Source organism: Trachemys scripta, chromosome 12, assembly GCF_013100865.1.
Source record: "Trachemys scripta elegans isolate TJP31775 chromosome 12, CAS_Tse_1.0, whole genome shotgun sequence".
NCBI lineage: Eukaryota > Metazoa > Chordata > Testudines > Emydidae > Trachemys > Trachemys scripta.
Genome location: NC_048309.1, coordinates 9,936,259 through 9,953,808, shown reverse-complemented (window position 1 = coordinate 9,953,808; position 17,550 = coordinate 9,936,259). Strand labels below are relative to the sequence as shown.

The 17,550-nt window shown below is 42.0% G+C and overlaps 1 protein-coding gene across 3 annotated transcripts in view; it reads left to right on the top strand.

Annotated features, from left to right (window-relative positions):
• The window catches only part of PHACTR3 (phosphatase and actin regulator 3), a 164,927-nt gene that overhangs the window by 143,471 nt on the left and 3,906 nt on the right, over positions 1-17,550 (top strand). For all 3 annotated transcript variants that reach the window (XM_034787667.1, XM_034787665.1, XM_034787666.1), the window contains exons 9-12: positions 7,475-7,530; positions 12,333-12,394; positions 13,682-13,822; positions 16,812-16,888. In XM_034787667.1, coding sequence (XP_034643558.1) covers positions 7,475-7,530; positions 12,333-12,394; positions 13,682-13,822; positions 16,812-16,888 — 336 coding nt within the window. The remainder of the gene's footprint in view (positions 1-7,474; positions 7,531-12,332; positions 12,395-13,681; positions 13,823-16,811; positions 16,889-17,550) is intronic.

Sequence of the window (17,550 nt, the reverse complement as noted above, 5' to 3'; positions counted from 1 at the left end):
ATTTGTTAGTCTCTAAGGTGCCACAAGTACTCCTGTTCTTTTTGCGGATACAGACTAACACGGCTGCTACTCTGAAACCTGTCAATCCAGAGTAAGTCTAATGAAATCAGGGGAGTTCACTCTCAGTTTACATTGGTGTAAACCAGTGGTTCCCAAACTTTTTCCACCGCTTGTGCAGGGAAAGCCCCTGGCGGGCCGGGCTGGTTTGTTTACCTGCCGCGTCCGCAGGTTCGGCTGATCGCGGCTCCCAGTGGCCGCGGTTCGCTGCTCCGGGCCAATGGGAGCTGCTGGAAGCGGTGCGGGCCGAGGGCCTGGTGTAAACGAATGCAGAATTTGGCTCCATGGTCTTTAGGGAAGCATTGATATTAGGCTAACTTTAAAAATCTTCAGAAAATCCTTGCAAGAGCCATTATTTTTGTTAGATCCTTGCACTTAAGAAATACTTATTTCCTGTCTGCCTCAGGCAGGTGAGGAAGGCCTATCCCTTGGTGAAACAGCTGACGTGGGTGTCATGATGCCCAATGTGTTTCCTGCAAAGGGTGTCCCAACTCTAGCTCCTACTCCCAGCCGACATATGCACATACCCTACACACACAAACAGCTGTGCAAATGTCTTTCAGATTCCCAGCTACAGGGCATATTTGTAAGAAACATAATTGTATTTTCCACAATTCAGTACAAACAAGACGTCAATCCATTTTTAGGAAAGATCTTGCTAGATCATGCAAATCTCTCAACTGAAGAAAAACAAAACTCAGCCTGCAGATGAGAAATCAGATCAAATGGACCAGCAGATGGTTTTACACCAAACTTTGCAAAACCAAACGTGTGGGGGCTGCCAGGCTGTGTGTTCAGGCTCTGCCTGTCTCCAACAACCGCAGCAGCAGCTTTCAATAGCTCCGTTTGCTACAGTGACTTAGGAACAGAAGGCCGGCTCCTCAGCTGGTGTAAATCACTGTCGCACCATTGGTTTCAGTGGAGCTCTGCTTATTTATGCCAGATGAAGTTCTGGCCCACACTTTAACATGCCTTCTGTGCATACAGCTGCTACGCCCCAGATCACGTCAAAAATCAAGTGTCCAAAGAGCCTAGCCAGGCTACGTATCCTGCAGATGGATGGTGCAGATCCTGTGAAGAACTCAATTTAGGGAGCACAAAGGAAAGTGCACGAGGCAATTTCCTCCCAGGTTTGAAACATGCTGGCTCCGCTCTCTCATAACTCCTGCCTGGAAGTCGATTCAAGTAACCAGCAAATCCCTGGAGTGCTCTGGGTGTTTATCTCTCTGTCTGATTGATCTGTAGCAGCGCAATGTCATTCACTTGGGTACTGAACTAGTCCTCAGGTTAATTCCCTGCAACGTGAAGAGACAATCGCTGTGTGTGAAGTATTGACCTATTGGTTGATACACACACATGCACCTACGTGTGTATTGCTGAACTGACCGGATGTGACCTGGCACTGGAGGAGACAGTCAATTAGTGATTTCCCCTGCAAGCGGGATCCAGTGATTGTACACGTGTGTTCGTCCTGCGACTCCTGCACATTACCTTAGCTGGGACTCAAACTGGGAATCTCGTGGTAAAAGGCAGTGACAGCTCTACCAGGGGAGCTGGTGAAGAATCTCTCACTGGCAGAGCTAGTAGGAGCTATGGTAATTGTCTCCACAGGCAGCCTGGTCTTGCATGGCTGATGCCTTCACCGGTGCATCAAGAGAGAAAGTGTTTCCTTCTCACTGTCAGCAAGGGGCTTCTAGGAACCTCACAGAATTCACATGTACACATTAAGGGAAAAAACAGCCCAGAGCCACCTCCACATTCTCATAAATTAACACAAGAACTGTTTGATTGACTGATTTGTTTAGTTCACTGGCTGCTCAAAAGAAAAAAAATTTTTCTCAACGAAATGAACAGTGGAAAAAAAAATTTGTTTTAGGTCAAACGAAACATTTTTGTTTAATTTGAATTTCTAATTAAAAAAAAATTAAATAAAACTGAAGTAAATTTCAAGACAAAGTCATTTTGAATTAAAAAGACCAAAACATTTCGTGCTGAAAATGTGAAAACCATGTTTTTCCCTTTTTGAGACTTTTTTCCTCCCCGACAAAACAATTTGGTGAAATCAACACAAATTCCTAAAATATTGCAAGTCTTTGCATTTTTCAGCGAAAAAAATTTCAGCTGGGAAGTGTCTCCGTCTCTTTTTAACACCTGAATTATACTCACACAGTGCTAGTGCGCATTGGCCCACGCAGAGTGGGTTGTTGTGCAGGTCAGTTTGTAATGACGTGTTTGGCACCAATCGTGTTCCCCTTACTCACATGCACAGCACACCACTTCTGAAAGGTTGCCGACCCCTGTTCTATTAGGTCACGTTATATCGGGATAGAGGTGTAATTCAAATACTGACACTAAGATTTCTGTGCATTTACAGTATATGATGGGCCCAGATTGGATGCTCATTCTGGTGGCCAGAAATAGGTAGGTGTCTAAACTTAACTAATCAATGTGAAAATCATATTAACAAGCACAGCAGTTCTTCCATCCTTTACAAATCAATTGAACTCTTAAAATTTGTCTTTTCACCCTTTCAGGGAGAGCTGGCACAGACACTACAGTTAGTCTGGCTAAGTCCACTGGCTGCTCCGTTTCAGCCTCTTTGTAGGCTTTGCCTTGCTTACCATCTTGTCCTCCAAAATTACAAAGCAAGAGCTCCCAGCTGTGGCCTGAAATCTGCTTTTAGCCTTTAAACTGCTGGAGATGTTAAAGCATACAGAGGATATTAGTGTTTCCTGTAACAAGTCCTCATCTTTGACAACACCTGCTCCCTCTAATAGTGGGTGGAAAAAAAACCAAACCCAAATCCCCAAGAGAAGTCATTTCTCATGCCAAGTTACTCTTGACTGCCTTGCACAGAGAGGAGATTCTAAGACAGTAATGCTGCCGTCCTGAGGATCGAGCTGATCTCTTTTCAGGGAGGCTCACAGAGCTCAGGGAAAATGGGATGGCTTTTTTTTTAAGTCTGGGGGGAAATCCAAAGAGTGCTATTGAGTTCTCAGCATAGACTACCAAGTAGGGAAGGAATGACTCCTTGCTTACAGAGCCTGAAGTGGAATTCTCCCCAGCAGAGATGTTAACAGGTTCAAAACACAGACCCAGGGTTGCCAACTTTGGTTGGATAAACGCCTGGAGATTTCATCACATGACAATCTTTAATTCCTGGCAACTCCAGGACAATCCTGGATGGTTGGCAGCCCTACAGACAGCTAAAATACACTATTAAAAAAGAAACACTCCTCTGACCAAGGCAAATCCTCAGCTCTCTCCACATCACGCTGAGTCACTGACAGTGGAGGAGCCTGCAGTTCAGAACCACAGTTGTTCCTTGTTTACTCTTAGTCCCGCTGAGGTGAAACAAGGCAGAGGGCCTCAGGCAGAGGCCGCCTACCAAGGGGAGGCCACAGCAGGGTGAAAGATGGCTGCAACCCCTCCTTTGGAGAAATGGGGTGCTGCTGGCTGGGTTGAGGGCCTGGTCAGTGTGGCTGATTTGGTAAGGGCCTACAGAGCACCCAGGGGAAACTTCTATGGGTCCCCCTGGACAGGGCAGGCTGTGCTTACACAGCTGAGGTGAATGTAGCCCTCGCTATTGAGAACGCAACTGCAGTTTCTTGGCCCTAGGAATGGCTAAGTACTGTGCAGAAGGCCCAGAACATATGCAAAGCCAGGAAGTTCTCAGCTCACCCCCAGCTTCCTGTTTCAAAGCAGAAAAGTCCCCTCCTGTAGGAGACCTAGTGAAACATTTCAGTAGAGAGAAAAGGGACCAAGCCCCAGTACTCACAGATACAGACTGCTCCAGAACAGCTTGCAACAAGCATCAGGAAGCAATTCAGCCCTTTGAGAACCTCTCAGCCAGAAAAGCCTTTCTCGCTCTCTTTTCAAGCTCTCCACCTTTCTGAAGAGGGTTTCTAGAGTTAGAGATGCCCTCTTCTCCCTGACTGGGCTACACGCAGCTGCCTTCTCTCCTTTCCAGTCAGAACAAAGGGAGGGAAGCAGCTGGACCCGTTAACCTTTGCTGGCTGAGTGCCCTTCTCCCATATGTGTGTGAGTGCAGCTGTAGTGAAAGAGGCCTTTACATTCCCCTATATGTTCAGAAACCATGGAAGTGCTCACATACCACAGTGATGGAGGACAAATAAAGATAAATATCCCACCTGAGCAGTAGATATAACAACTGCATGGAATTACACCAGGGTACTCAGACATCAACAATGTTAACATCTCTGACGAGGTTATCATCAGGGTCTGGCTATATGGTTTTTTTCTTAAAGCCCCAGCTTCTGGAATCATGTCATTTCATGAGACTTTCACCTTGTGTTTTAAGAACAAGTGAGTTTCTAGCACTCATGGCTGTGGAGAGAAGCTTGCAAATGTGGTCCAAGTGCACCCTAAAGGCTCAAAAACAAGAAGGCAAATAAAAATATTTTTTAAAAGTCATATTTTTAAGCCAATTTCATGATTTTTTTGGGGGGGGGAGGAGGGCTGACTCTTGATCGCTGAATATTTGAGGTTGTCAATACTGTAAAAAAGGGCTTATTAGCTGCCTGCCTGGTCGTGTTCATGTGTATTTACCATGTGCAGTTTCTGTAATTACATATGCAGATATGGTGTGTGTGCACATAGTTGTGAAAAATCTGGTCCTGCATCATGTGATAGTGAATTTAGGCACTAGTGCTTTGAAGAAAACTGGTTTCAATTGCCTGATTGACTTGACTCTGTCACCAACACATTTTTTTTTCCAGTGAGAGATTTACAGGTTTTATTTGTGGGTGCAAAAAAAGGGAGGGTGGATTTTAAAAAGTCCGGGATTACCGTAACACACAAATATACAAATCATCAATATTCATAAGCACTCAGAACACTGCTTTAATTGCTTTGATATTCTTGGTTAGATTTTTAATCCTCTAGTTTAAAGGTCCTTCAGAATCTAATGTACAATTCCTAGGAGAATCTAGAAACATCACATGGATGTGGTGTAATTAAAAATGGTTTGATAGAGAGGCATGTGAACAGCAGGCCTGGTGGCCCTTTGATTTACAGATAAACTCACAGAGTAAGTCACTCTTCCCTGATCTGGATTGTGAAGAGCATGTTAATCTCTCTGAAACAAAACATCCTCAGGAAATTGTATCAGTGCTGAGACATACAGTGATGAGATGGGGGTGGGGTGGGGGGCGAGGAGGGACAATAGGAATTAAAACAGAGGTGGGCAAACTACGGCCCGCGGGCCACATCTGGCCCACAGGACAGTCCTGCCCAGCCCCCGAGCTCCTGGCCCGGGAGGCTAGCCCCGGCCCTTCCCCCGCTGTTCCCCCTCCCCCGCAGCCTCAGCTCGCTCGCTCTGCCCCCGGCGCAATGCTCTGGGCAGCGGGGCTGTGAGCACCTGGGGCAGCACCACTGCAGAGCCCGGCTTGACCCGGTCTCTGTGCTGCGCGGTGGCGGTGGCGTGGCCCGGCTCCAGCCAGGCGGCGCGGCTGTAGTGCCACCAGCCACCAGTGCTCCAGGCAGTGCGGTAAAGGGGTAGGGGGCACGGAGCAGGGAGGGTTGGATAGAGGGCAGGGGCATTCGGGGTGGTGGTCGGGGGCGGGGGTGTGGATAGGGGTTGGGGCGGTCAGGGGGGAAAACTGGGGTTGAATGGGGGCAGGAGTCCCAGGGGGGCAATCAGGAAGGAGGGGGGGTTGGATGGGGCGGCAGGGGGCAGTTAGGGGCAGGGGTTCCAGGGACAGTCAGGGGACAGGGAGGAGGGGTGTTTGGATGGGGCAGGAGTCCTGGGGGGGACACAGATAGGAGGTGGGGGCTGGGCCACGACTCCCTCCCCTAACCGGCCCTCCATACAATTTACAAAACCCAATGCAGCCCTCAGGCCAAAAAATTTGCCCACCCCGAATTAAAAACATGTGGCCACATTCTCAACTGGTGCATTTCTGCATAGCTCCATTCACTTCAGTAGAATTAGGCTGAGGTATAGGACCTGCTCCATTAAGTCTAAGGAGAAATCAAAGACACCCACAAAAAATCCTTGGGAATAGAAGGAAGAATGGCTGGAGTTGGGTACAGGGGTTGTTACTGAAACACTAAAGCTCATGGGGCCATATCTTGCTACCATTTACATTGGTGTAAATCAGGAGTAGCTAAACCGTGCTCAGTGGAGTTACTCCACATTTACACCAGTGATACTGAGAGTAGATTTGGCCCTGTCAGTGGTTTTAGGGGAATTAATAAGCAAAAAGGAAAGGAGGCACGTTCATGAAGGCTGCCAGGGTTCATTTTGTGCTTGAATCCCGATGCTGCCAGGCAAATCCAAGGAACTGATTTCGGTAGTGAATTTGATCAGGTGACAAATGCTGGGGGGAAACCTAGCATCAGAGACGTTAATTCATCATTTTAGTGTCTGTTCTCTTTTGTGTTCGACACAGTGCAAGGGTATAAGATCATTTTAGAATTCTGCCCTTTAGTTACCGTAATACTAGAATCACTCTCATGGTGCCTGCGAGTCTCCGTGTTAGCCCGTTGCTGGCACTCACGCTGGCTTTGGAACCTCCAGACTCCTACAGTGTAACATCTATTTCAGGCAGGAAGCGAGGATCCTTAATATTGCCAGAAATCAGTAGAAACCCTTTTATCTCGCTGTTGGCTGGATTATTGTTCGAAAGCTAGCAAATGCAATAACTATAAATGCTTGTGTGTGGGTGTTCAATTACCTGAGAGTCTCTGCAGATATTAGCAGCATCTCTTGGGGAAGTCTCATTTGGTATGCAAGATAAAATCGCTCTGGCACTGATCATATGATTTGAAGACTCAATCCTGAGGCAGCACTACTGAAAGGGGAGGTGAAGCTGCAGAAGACACTCACTCAGTTCAGACAGCAGGAAACTGTGAGCAGCACATGAATTTTATTCACCAGGCACTAGTAACGCTAGTGGACTGCTCTGTCATATCTGTAACCAGGAAACCACCCTGCATAGAGAGGCTTTATTTCTAGCAAGGCGATGTTTTTTCAGGATGTATCATTGTTGATGCTAGAAAAGGGGCACCCATTGCTACATGAGCAGAGGCAGTAATTGCTGCAGAAGATTTCCAAGAACCCCATTTGATTCTCAGGGTAAATGCCTCCTCAAGAATGAATTTAACTGTAGTGGGGCACTATTTTCAGCTGACTTTGTTTGGAAAATAGGATGAAAAGAATGTATACGTCAGGAAAGGATTACACTGATAGCAGAGCAAACTAGAGGAAAACTTCCACCTGCACTGCTGGCATTTGGGAAGAATAAAAGAACTAAATATCCAGCTTTCAGGATTCCCTTCCTTCACTGACCGGAGATGATTTTCTGAGGAAAACCCCAACACCTGCACCTAGCCCAGTACAGACTTTTGCAAGAACAGACATGGTACAAAATGTGATTTTGGTGTTTTTCCGCAGACGCCTGAGCCAAAGACCTGCTGTCGAGGAGCTCGAACGAAGGAATATACTTAAACGTGAGTACTTTAAAAAAATAATAGCATTTTGTATGTTTGTTTTGAAACTACTGAGTACATTTCTCCGAGCCATTTCTCCGCTGTAGACAAGTTCATGCCCTCCCTTTGGGAATGGATTTGTAACCAATGGAATTTTCACTGGGGTGTGTTCTGGTGTCTATTATGTGTACTTGTCTGAAGGCATACCACTTAATGCAGAAAAAAGGAATACAAATGTAAATTTTCACATAATTCCTGCTGTTATGGCTGCATGAGGAAGGAAGCATGGTCTTGGTGTGAGTCAGTTTAGCAATCACCTCGATTATCATTTTACAAAGAGTCAGGGCACACTGTCAATTAAAATCCATCAATGCCAAAGTGAAGCACATAAGCATCCTTGCAGAACAGTGACTTTCCTAGCAAGTCAATTGCATCAGAGCCGTTCCTGACCTTTCTAATTTAAACAGAAACTGAATTAAAGACAGGAAAAGGCAAATTGAGACAGTTCAAGGGTATCAGACTCCTTGCCTGTTACTATTGTCTGAGCTGCTGGAGACATTTGCTGAACTTCCTTTAGATGGCCAGGGAATCCCCAAAACGATGAGAACAGGGGAATCCTGAAAATTGTTTCTGTTGTCACATGGAGTATCTGGATGGAAAAGGTGGAGTTCCACTGCTTTAAGGAAAAGTATCATACATTCTGCTCTATTCATGGTGTATCTTAGCACCAAAAATGTAAAAGACTTTATTATGTGAAAAATAACCAATTACTTGTTCAAACAAGCGTGAACAACTTAATGGAATACGTGTTTGCATTCTATGAAAGCAATGCTGTCTTTGGCTTTTAAATCAGATCTAATCATTTCGAGGGTTGTATTTCACGAGTACACAAAATTGCCTAAATAATTTGCCTACTTTAATCATAATTTCATGTCCAAGATGAGCCTGATGTTCTAATCTGACCATTTGTTCAGGTGTTTGACAGATTCATTTTCTTGCTTAAACTGAAGAAAGAAGTCCCTGTGAACATGGGGGACATTAGTTTTCCAGAATGGTTTAGATTTAGGAAGGGTCGTCTTTACAAAGTTAAATTGTGCATCCCAATTTTTCTCCTGAAGGAGAAAACTAGAAATATATAGGCAAATTATACTAAAAAAGAGGAAACAAGCAGCATGACCACAAAGATTACAGTGTCACCTTAATTTGTGAGGATTTGGATTGCATGCTGCTTTTTCTTTCTTATCAGTTTATACAAGAAGGCCTGATGCTGCTCTCATTGAAGTCAATAGGATTTGGAGGCAGAGGGAACTGAAGGGGACTCCTTGGTCATCTTCGGTTGGTTCAGTTATTCAAGTACATCAAACCATTTACTTTGTAAATAGTTCTTGTGACATGTAAACTAATAACCCACTCAATGCATACACAGATTTATTTACACATATTCAAAAATACAAATAACACAACACAAATTCTTGTGACCTGTAAACATATTAACCCACTTTAACTTCAACCCCTAGCTCTCAAAAGGAAAATTAATTGATCTAAAAATGTCTGTATCAGATGGGGCCAGATTTGCAAAAGAGTGGAACACTTTGCATCTCCCATTGAAAACCTGCTCCCTTCATTCTCTGGTCTAAATCAGAGCTGAGCTCCTCTGAGAATCTGGTCCTTCATGTTTGTTACTTTCTGATGTACACTGGCTACATCCTTAATCTAGATTAAACTGACCAGCTTTAATATATAAAAAAAACCACATTGTGTTACATTCATATAATGAGCTTACAGAGGGAGCTAAAGCAGAACAGAAGATGAAGCAGAATTAAAGATATGTCCTCAATGCCAGCTAAACATACTGGGTTAGATTTACCATGCATAAATCTGGAGCAACTCTGTCAGCTTCAGCGCAGTTACTCTGGGTTTGCACGGGGTGCACTTGGATCAGAAGCTGCACAATTCTACTTACTTTCCCTTTTTCATTACATAAAAATGTCAGCTACATTGCAAAGAACCCAGGTCATCACTGGGCCAGCAGGGACATTAGAACATGTGACAAAGAAGGGTAAATAATTTGACTGCAGCTGTTGAAAAGTCAGTGTTCAAGTTAGTGATAGAGATCCTGACACTGTTCCCAATGACTTCAATGAGAGCATGATTGGATCTGATCTTGCCAAACCATGATTATGTTAGTACCCCCACTGAAATCAGTGCGACCTCATGACTTGTAAGTGCTATTATGATGTTACTTTTTTAAAGTATTCAGGAGATGAAGAGAAATAATTTTTTTTACTCTCCCTCATGGAGGCAACTCTTGGATAAGAGAGGTACTTAAAAAACCCCAACACTTATAATCTTATTGATTTTATTCATTCCTATAGCTTTAAATATGGAAGAACCCTGCTTGTCCAGTACAGGGCACGACTGCCACAGGAACTGTGTGTTCAAACCTAAAAATCAGTCCCAGGAGTTCAGATGGGTTTTCTATTATATTCTGAGAGCAAGCCATTGATATTCATATTCAAACAGGCAGCTTCTCTTACATCGGATTGTACAATCCCTGCTTCATTCTTAACACTGGTGATTGCTGCCGTGTCATGCATAGTTTAGAATTCCCTGCATAACTCATACAGAGCAAGGGTGTGAGTTACACTGCTGCATGTGACACTGTGTAATGGGACTATTACTCCATTGAGATGTGTAGTGTTAAAGTCAGCCATTTACTAATGAATGAATCCAAATACAGCAATGTGAAGTTGCTGTGAAAACCTCTCTAGTTCTTCTCTGTACTAATGTTTGCATTCTGTAATATCCCTGCTGACACTTCCTTCCATCAGATAGGTAAAGTTTACCAAGATCTTGCATATGCTTCCTGATGAATTGCTTTTCATACTTCCACAATTGTTAAGCAAAACAAGTTTAATTTACCTAAATTTAGATGTGCCATTATCATAGATTCATAGATTCTAGGACTGGAAGGGACTCGAGAGGTCATCGAGTCCAGTCCCCTGCCCGCATGGCAGGACCAAATACTGTCTAGACCATCCCTGATAGACATTTATCTAACCTACTCTTAAATATCTCCAGAGATGGAGATTCCACAACCTCCCTAGGCAATTTATTCCCGTGTTTAACCACCCTGACAGTTAGGAACTTTTTCCTAATGTCCAACCTAGACAGACCATGATGTGTGCTTAGCATTTCAAAATGACAAAAAACAATCTTCAGACCGGATAGGCATATTCGTGTTTCCATCTTAGAAAACCATCCAGTGCCCATGTAGAATGCATCATGACTATATTCCGATGGACATTTAAATTGATGGAGAACAGCTTTTTTTTTTTAAGTGAAAATACAACCATAAGGTCTAGTCAAAAAGGGGTTAATAAATATTGAACTAGGCATGCTAGTTACTTCCTGAGGGCATCTTGCCATTACATAGTATGTTTAATTTTTTTAAAGCTATATTTCCCCATTTTTTCATGTTTCCTCCTCAGATACTGCAGACAATTGCCATCTAAATCTTTGGTCATCTCACTGACACTTCTGAAACACTGCCATATCATCAGTCTCATGTACTCTACTTCAGAGTCAAATACACCACCACTATAGTGTACTGTGTGATTTTAGGTTCTCTGATTTACATTTTCTGTTTACCTAGTTGCAGATATGTTGCTACAATACTTCTTTAAATAGATTCATGTGTCTGTATTTCAATGTAATCTAAAGAATACAGAAAAAGGGGAGGGGCAAGAAAAGGCTCATTTCCAAAAATAGCCTTTTAAGACACAATAATTTAACTCTGACAACATTTAACAGAATATGTCTTTTGCTTAACTAAGAGACTATTATAACACTGTTATCTATAGCAGTGGTTTTCAACCTGTGGTCCATGGACCCCTGGGGACTGCAGACTATGTGTAAGATTTCCAAAGGGGTCTGCATCTCCATACAATTTTTTTTTGCAAATGAAAAAAGGTTGAAAACCACTGATCTCTAGGCTCACTGAATGGTTAAACATCTTTTCCCTAGGTCTCTAGCATTTAGGCCATTGACTTGAGTCTAATTTTAGTAACAGATTGCACTAGAAATAGAAAATCCATTAAGTAGTATCCTAAGGCAAAGACTATATTTCACACAATGGTACAGGACTCGAGTCTATTTTTAGATCCAGTGTGTAGGCGTTAGCACGGCTTGAATGTTAATAGAACACACAAAAGCGAACTGGATTGGGTTAGAACAGAATATCACAAAAGAAAATCTGTGAGTATGAAGAGGCTCTAATACAATTGGCATATCTTGAGTAGTAGAGGGAAAGGGATAGTGTGTAAGTCAAGGATGAATAGCGTAGCAACGTGACCAACTAAATATGAAGCCTGAGAGCATAAGCTCACGAGGTACATGCTTTCCCTGAAGTATGTACAGGAAAATGTTTCAGCATCTTAATGCAAGTGTGGCAGGACTCTAACAAAGACATGGCATAACAAACAATCATTCATAATTTTAAAGGTATTGCTTTTCCCTCTAAAAGTGTATCTAGCTGAAGAATTGGACTGGCTGCTTTATGTTTATTAAAGCTCATTGTAACTGGAGGTTATGTCACAGGAAAAGCTGACATTGGCATACGTGCTTCTGTGTCCTCATTGAAAGATAGCTGTATATTCTGGCAATGCACCAAGCAGGCATAGTAAGGACTGAGCTAGCAATTCAGAAGGACTAAGGAACAGCACCACGCTTCTCCATATTGTAACTTTTATTGCCTGGATGTATTGGAAACAGCTGATCTTCCTACATGAGGAAAGTCATCTCTTTTTTTATATTTTCTGCAGAAAGAAATGATCAAACAGAGCAGGAAGAAAGAAGGGAAATCAAGCAGAGGCTGACGAGAAAGGTAAAATCTTGAAATGTTTTCAGTGACATTTAAAAAGCGGAGTGTAAACTTAACAACAAAGAGCCCAGAGTAAAACCAGTATCTAAATGTTTTAAATCATTTTAAAGACAAACAGCTGTGGTGGTCACCATTCAAAAGTCAACATGTATATACAATGATATATGAGAGTAGTGTTTAATAACTAAAATAGAAAATAACTACAATATCTCAGGTAATTATCCACAAATGTTGGCTCTTAAAATGGCGCTTACAGTATTTGAGAGGCTAATGGAAAATTTACACAAGAACCTAAAAATCAGCTAATTTGCGATCATTTGCCTCATCCTGCAGATTTTGCAACTAAATTGCTAGGAAAGCAGTTCCTTTCCACTGTTCGTAGCAGTGAGAATCCCAGAGTAAGCTGCCTCCTTGCTGAGCAGCAGGTGCGTTCCTGCCTGAAATTTCTGTTTGCAGACCTTTTCATTTGAAGGTCTATCAGCTTCTAGGCCTGATCCTGTCATTGCTCTGTTTGCAGAAGTCCCCACGGGAGTCAGTGGTAACACAGTGCAATATTCAAAGGCACATTGTGATGACAGTTTGCTAAGCCTTGGGTCTGTAGTTCTTACACTGGGCCCAATCCTGAAGCCCTTATTCAGACAAAGTTCTGGGAATTTTACAAGATTGAGCCCTACATTGTAATTCATTGTGGTCACTTGAAATATATTGCAACTTCAGCTTTATAAAGCTGTGTGTGACAAGATGTTCCATTATAAAGCCACTGTACAATAGCCCTCAGCTCCATTTGCCCCATTATTACTGTTTAACAATAATACTCAGAAGCGTTTCAATAGCTCCTTGAGATAAAGGCACATGGAGAGCGAAGTCTAGTTAATAGAAAAATGCCTTTGTAGAAAGACTAAAGAGAGCACAGTATTAAAATTAATTATTTTCCTTTACAAAAACTATCCTAATGTTTCTAATCATAGATAAGTTTCACTCACTGACTGCAGGACAGATTCTGAACCCAGTTATAACACTGTGAATCTGGAATGATGGCGTTACCCATGTAAATAAGATCAGAATATGGCTCTATATCTCAGTGTTCCTGTGCATTTAAGACAAATTAATCAATTTCAAATCTTTTCAGTTTAAATAGATGTATATTTTGTATACATAAATAGACAATACACAAAATGAAGATGGGGAATAAAAATGCATGTGATTCCATTTTTGTGCTGTTGAATGTATGTCTCAATTTTACTTCCTAGTCACATTGATATACTTCTTTACAAAACTTAATTAATACAGCTCAATCAGAGACCTACAGTCGATGAACTAAGAGACAGAAAAATTTTAATTCGATTCAGCGATTATGTTGAGGTGGCAAAAGCACAGGACTACGACAGACGAGCAGACAAACCCTGGACAAGACTATCAGCAGCTGATAAGGTACAGACATACTTACAAATATAATTAAGACTACTGTCTGTTTGCTTTGCTTGTAAGCAGTACCTCAGGTCATGTAAACGGTGGTATTACTAAACAAGTCTTGATATTCTAAGGAAATACATCTTGGAGTGAGTGTTTGCTCTTGGTGAAAATGACACTCAATACTCCCCATGAGCCAAATTTTGTTCTCTGAAGTTACACCTCTACCCCGATAGAACACGACCCGATAGAACACGAATTCGGATATAACGTGGTCAAGCAGCGCTCCGGGGGGTGGGGCTGCGCACTCTGGTAGATCAAAGCAAGTTTGATATAACACGGTTTCACCTACAACGCGGTAAGATTTTTTGGCTCCCGAGGACAGCGTTATATTGGGGTAGAGGTGTACTTACACACACACACACACACACACTTTCTCTTTCTCTCAGTGAGGTACTAATAGCTGATGCAGATTTAAGTACTTTAAACGTTCCTGCATTTTCAGCATACAGAAGCCACACTGACCACGGGATGTAAAACATACCTTTTAATAGTGAAAAGGCTTTTTTAAAAAAAACAAAACAACAACAGTTATTAGAAAAAGTATGGAGTGCAGTATACTACACGATCTATCATAGATCTTTACCACTCATTACTGTAGTGTCTGAGAAATCTAGGACCAAACTTTACCCCAAAGTTACTCAGTACAAAATCTTCGTTACAAACAGGTACACGTCACTACTTTATTCTCTACTGGTGAACTCCCAAGGAAAGCACTTTTTCATTAGCCATGAGAGTGGCTAATCTAGAGTACACACATTTTCACTTTATTACATGCTTACCATATATTTGAATTTTTTGGGGCATGTTGCTGTGGCCCTGTTGGTCCCAGGATATGAGAGAAAAGGTGGGTGCAGTAATATCTTTTATTGGTTCAACTTCTGTTGGTGGAAGGGACAAGCTTTTGAGCTTCACAGAGCTTGTCATTTCCACCAACAGAAGTTGGGCCAATAAAAGATATTACCTCACCCACCTTGTTTCTCTCATATATTTGATTTACAGTATTAATGATCCTAGACTTCATACTTAAGTGGCTGGGTAGTAGGATGACCAGATGTCCTGATTTTATAGGGACAGTCCCGATATTCTGGGCTTTTTCTTATATGGGCCCCTATTACCCTCCACACTCTGTCCCGATTTTTCATACTTGCTTGTTCGGTCACCCTACTGGGTAGTAAGGAAATGGCTTACTATGAATCAGGCTACAATGGTTGCTGAATAAGAAGTTTTAAAGTTTTGGCTAAGGAGGTTGGGAGAACAACTGGGGATGTTGAGCTAATTATTGGATACAATGGCAAATATAGGACTAGATTGCTCACTGCTTGATCCTGGGCTATGGAAATCAGACATGTCTTTCTCACTCCCACATGCGCTGAAGAGTTTCCCAACAAGAAGTAGAAAATATATGAATAGTGTAATAAATGGCTTTAGAGAACTGTAACATTTAGGATTTATTTTTAATTTGCCATCTTTGTCTTAGCTGCCTTCCCGAATTCATTTAAAAGTGCTTATAGGGAGTATTATGTTGAACAGTATTATGTGATAATCAATGCTGTAAAGCAGAAGTTTTATTGGTAGTTTGGGATAATCAACATCCAGGTCTAGGTGTTTGAGTCGTATAGATTTGAGGCTGAAGGGATCTCATATCAGCTGTAGTGTTTTTAAAGTGGGAGCAGAGCCCAAGGCTGTTGTGTTTTGTTGCGCTTTTGCTAAAGACACTTATCAAAATATATATGACATATTTGGTTTCTAACAGCACTCCCACTCATTGGGGTACAGCCCCTGCAATTATTCTACAAGGTATTATCTGAAATTGGAGCGGAGAGTCAGATAAGAATTTAAGCCAGATTCCACCCTTAGATGTGTACTGCAGCCCATTGAATCCAAGAGTGGATTTTGTGTCAATCATTAGGCCAAACTGAATCATGGTGTAAATGGTGCATTTCCATAGAAATCAGTAATGTTGCACCCGCTCACCCTAGTTCTTAATCTAGTGTGAAACATGAGAGTCATTGTCCGACCCTTTCAAGGAACCCTTTGTCCTGTCCTGTGAGCTATTAATTTTAAAGTAAGCATGCAATTAAACTTTTAGCTCTCTCATGCACTTGACAAACTTACATTCGCATCCCAGGGGCTGAAAAAAATCCATTTATTGCTTGGCAAAAATTATATTAGTTTCCCCCACATTTTTATTTCTTCCAATAACCCACATCCCTGATCTGACACGTGCCTGTGTGTTAAAGCTTCACAAGTTTAGGTAGCTAAATTACATAGTAGTAGTATGTATGAATTTACAAAAGCACTCCAGTCTGATCCAGGCCATTAACAGTAGTCATTTGGGGAAAGGGAACAAATCAATTTACAGCTGTTTTGGATTTTATGGTGTGTAATATACCAAGACGGAAATTTCCCCCCTCATATATGATTGTGCAACACCACACATGTAAATGACTATAACATCTGGTCCATTATTTGCATATTGTAACAATGCAGTTTGATTTTTATTTTGAAATGGGTCAGTACTGAAATTCTCCACATTTCAACTGCCCAGTTGCTGGATGAGGAACTTCTGCTCACTAATTTAACCAGAGTGTCATTAAGTGTTGGGGAGTGAGCATTATGTTCCTCTAAGGACTGCTTCTATAAACGGGTCTTAGGATCAGCTAGTCAGTGATGACGGATGATGTGGAGTAATCCTTTGCAGTAATGGTTTTGATGATAGTATTTATGTCAATGTCTTTAAAAGACAGTGACCAGTATGCATGGAGAGCAGCTGAATATTGTCTCTCCTCAGTATTGGCTGGCCACGTGTCCCTTGTTTGTAGCCTACCACACTCTTTACATGGAATTTGCTGTTTTGATTATTTTTCAGGGCTCTTATTTGCTATTAAAAAAATGTTTACAAATCCAAAATGATTTTTTTAACCTTGCTTCCATTTTCAATTCCTAGGCAGCAATTCGTAAAGAACTAAATGAATACAAAAGTAATGAAATGGAGGTACATGCATCAAGCAAGCATTTGACAAGGTCGGTCATCCAGATATTTGTTCATTTTCCTTTACCTGCAGTATCAATTCTTTTGAGTCCTGAATCCGCAGAACATATTGTTCCTGCATGTCTCTAAAATCTGCAGAAAAAGCTTTACCTGGGGAAAAAAATAAAAGCACTTCTGCTTCTGCTTCATCTCAGAGTATATTTGCTGTTAGATTATCTTCTGTTGACAAGCAACTCCCTCCCCAAACCCCCAACCCTCAAAATACATTGTTTGTACCTGTGATTTAAAAGGCCCTCACTGGAGAAGGAACACAGGATGTACTGTACAGAGAACATGACATGTGATTTAACACAGCTGAATAGGCAAAGTATTTACGTTTGCAGTCTCATCATTCATCTGTAACACCAATGCTGAACAATAAGAAGACAAAGTGTTTGTACTATAGTACATAAAAGAAGGCCTGTACTGATTATAAATAATACACAAAGGATTCACTCTGCTGGATTTTAAAAGAAAAAGCTCTGCTTGAAGGTTTCAGTATCATTCACGCACTCACGGTCTTGCCAGCGTTTTCAATAGAAAGACGTTTTAGTGGCCTATGTAAAATGTTTAGTGGGTCTCGGTCCAGTTACTAGTGGACAGGGCCGGTTCCAGGCACCAGCTTGCCAAGGGAGAGGGCCACTCCAACTATTCA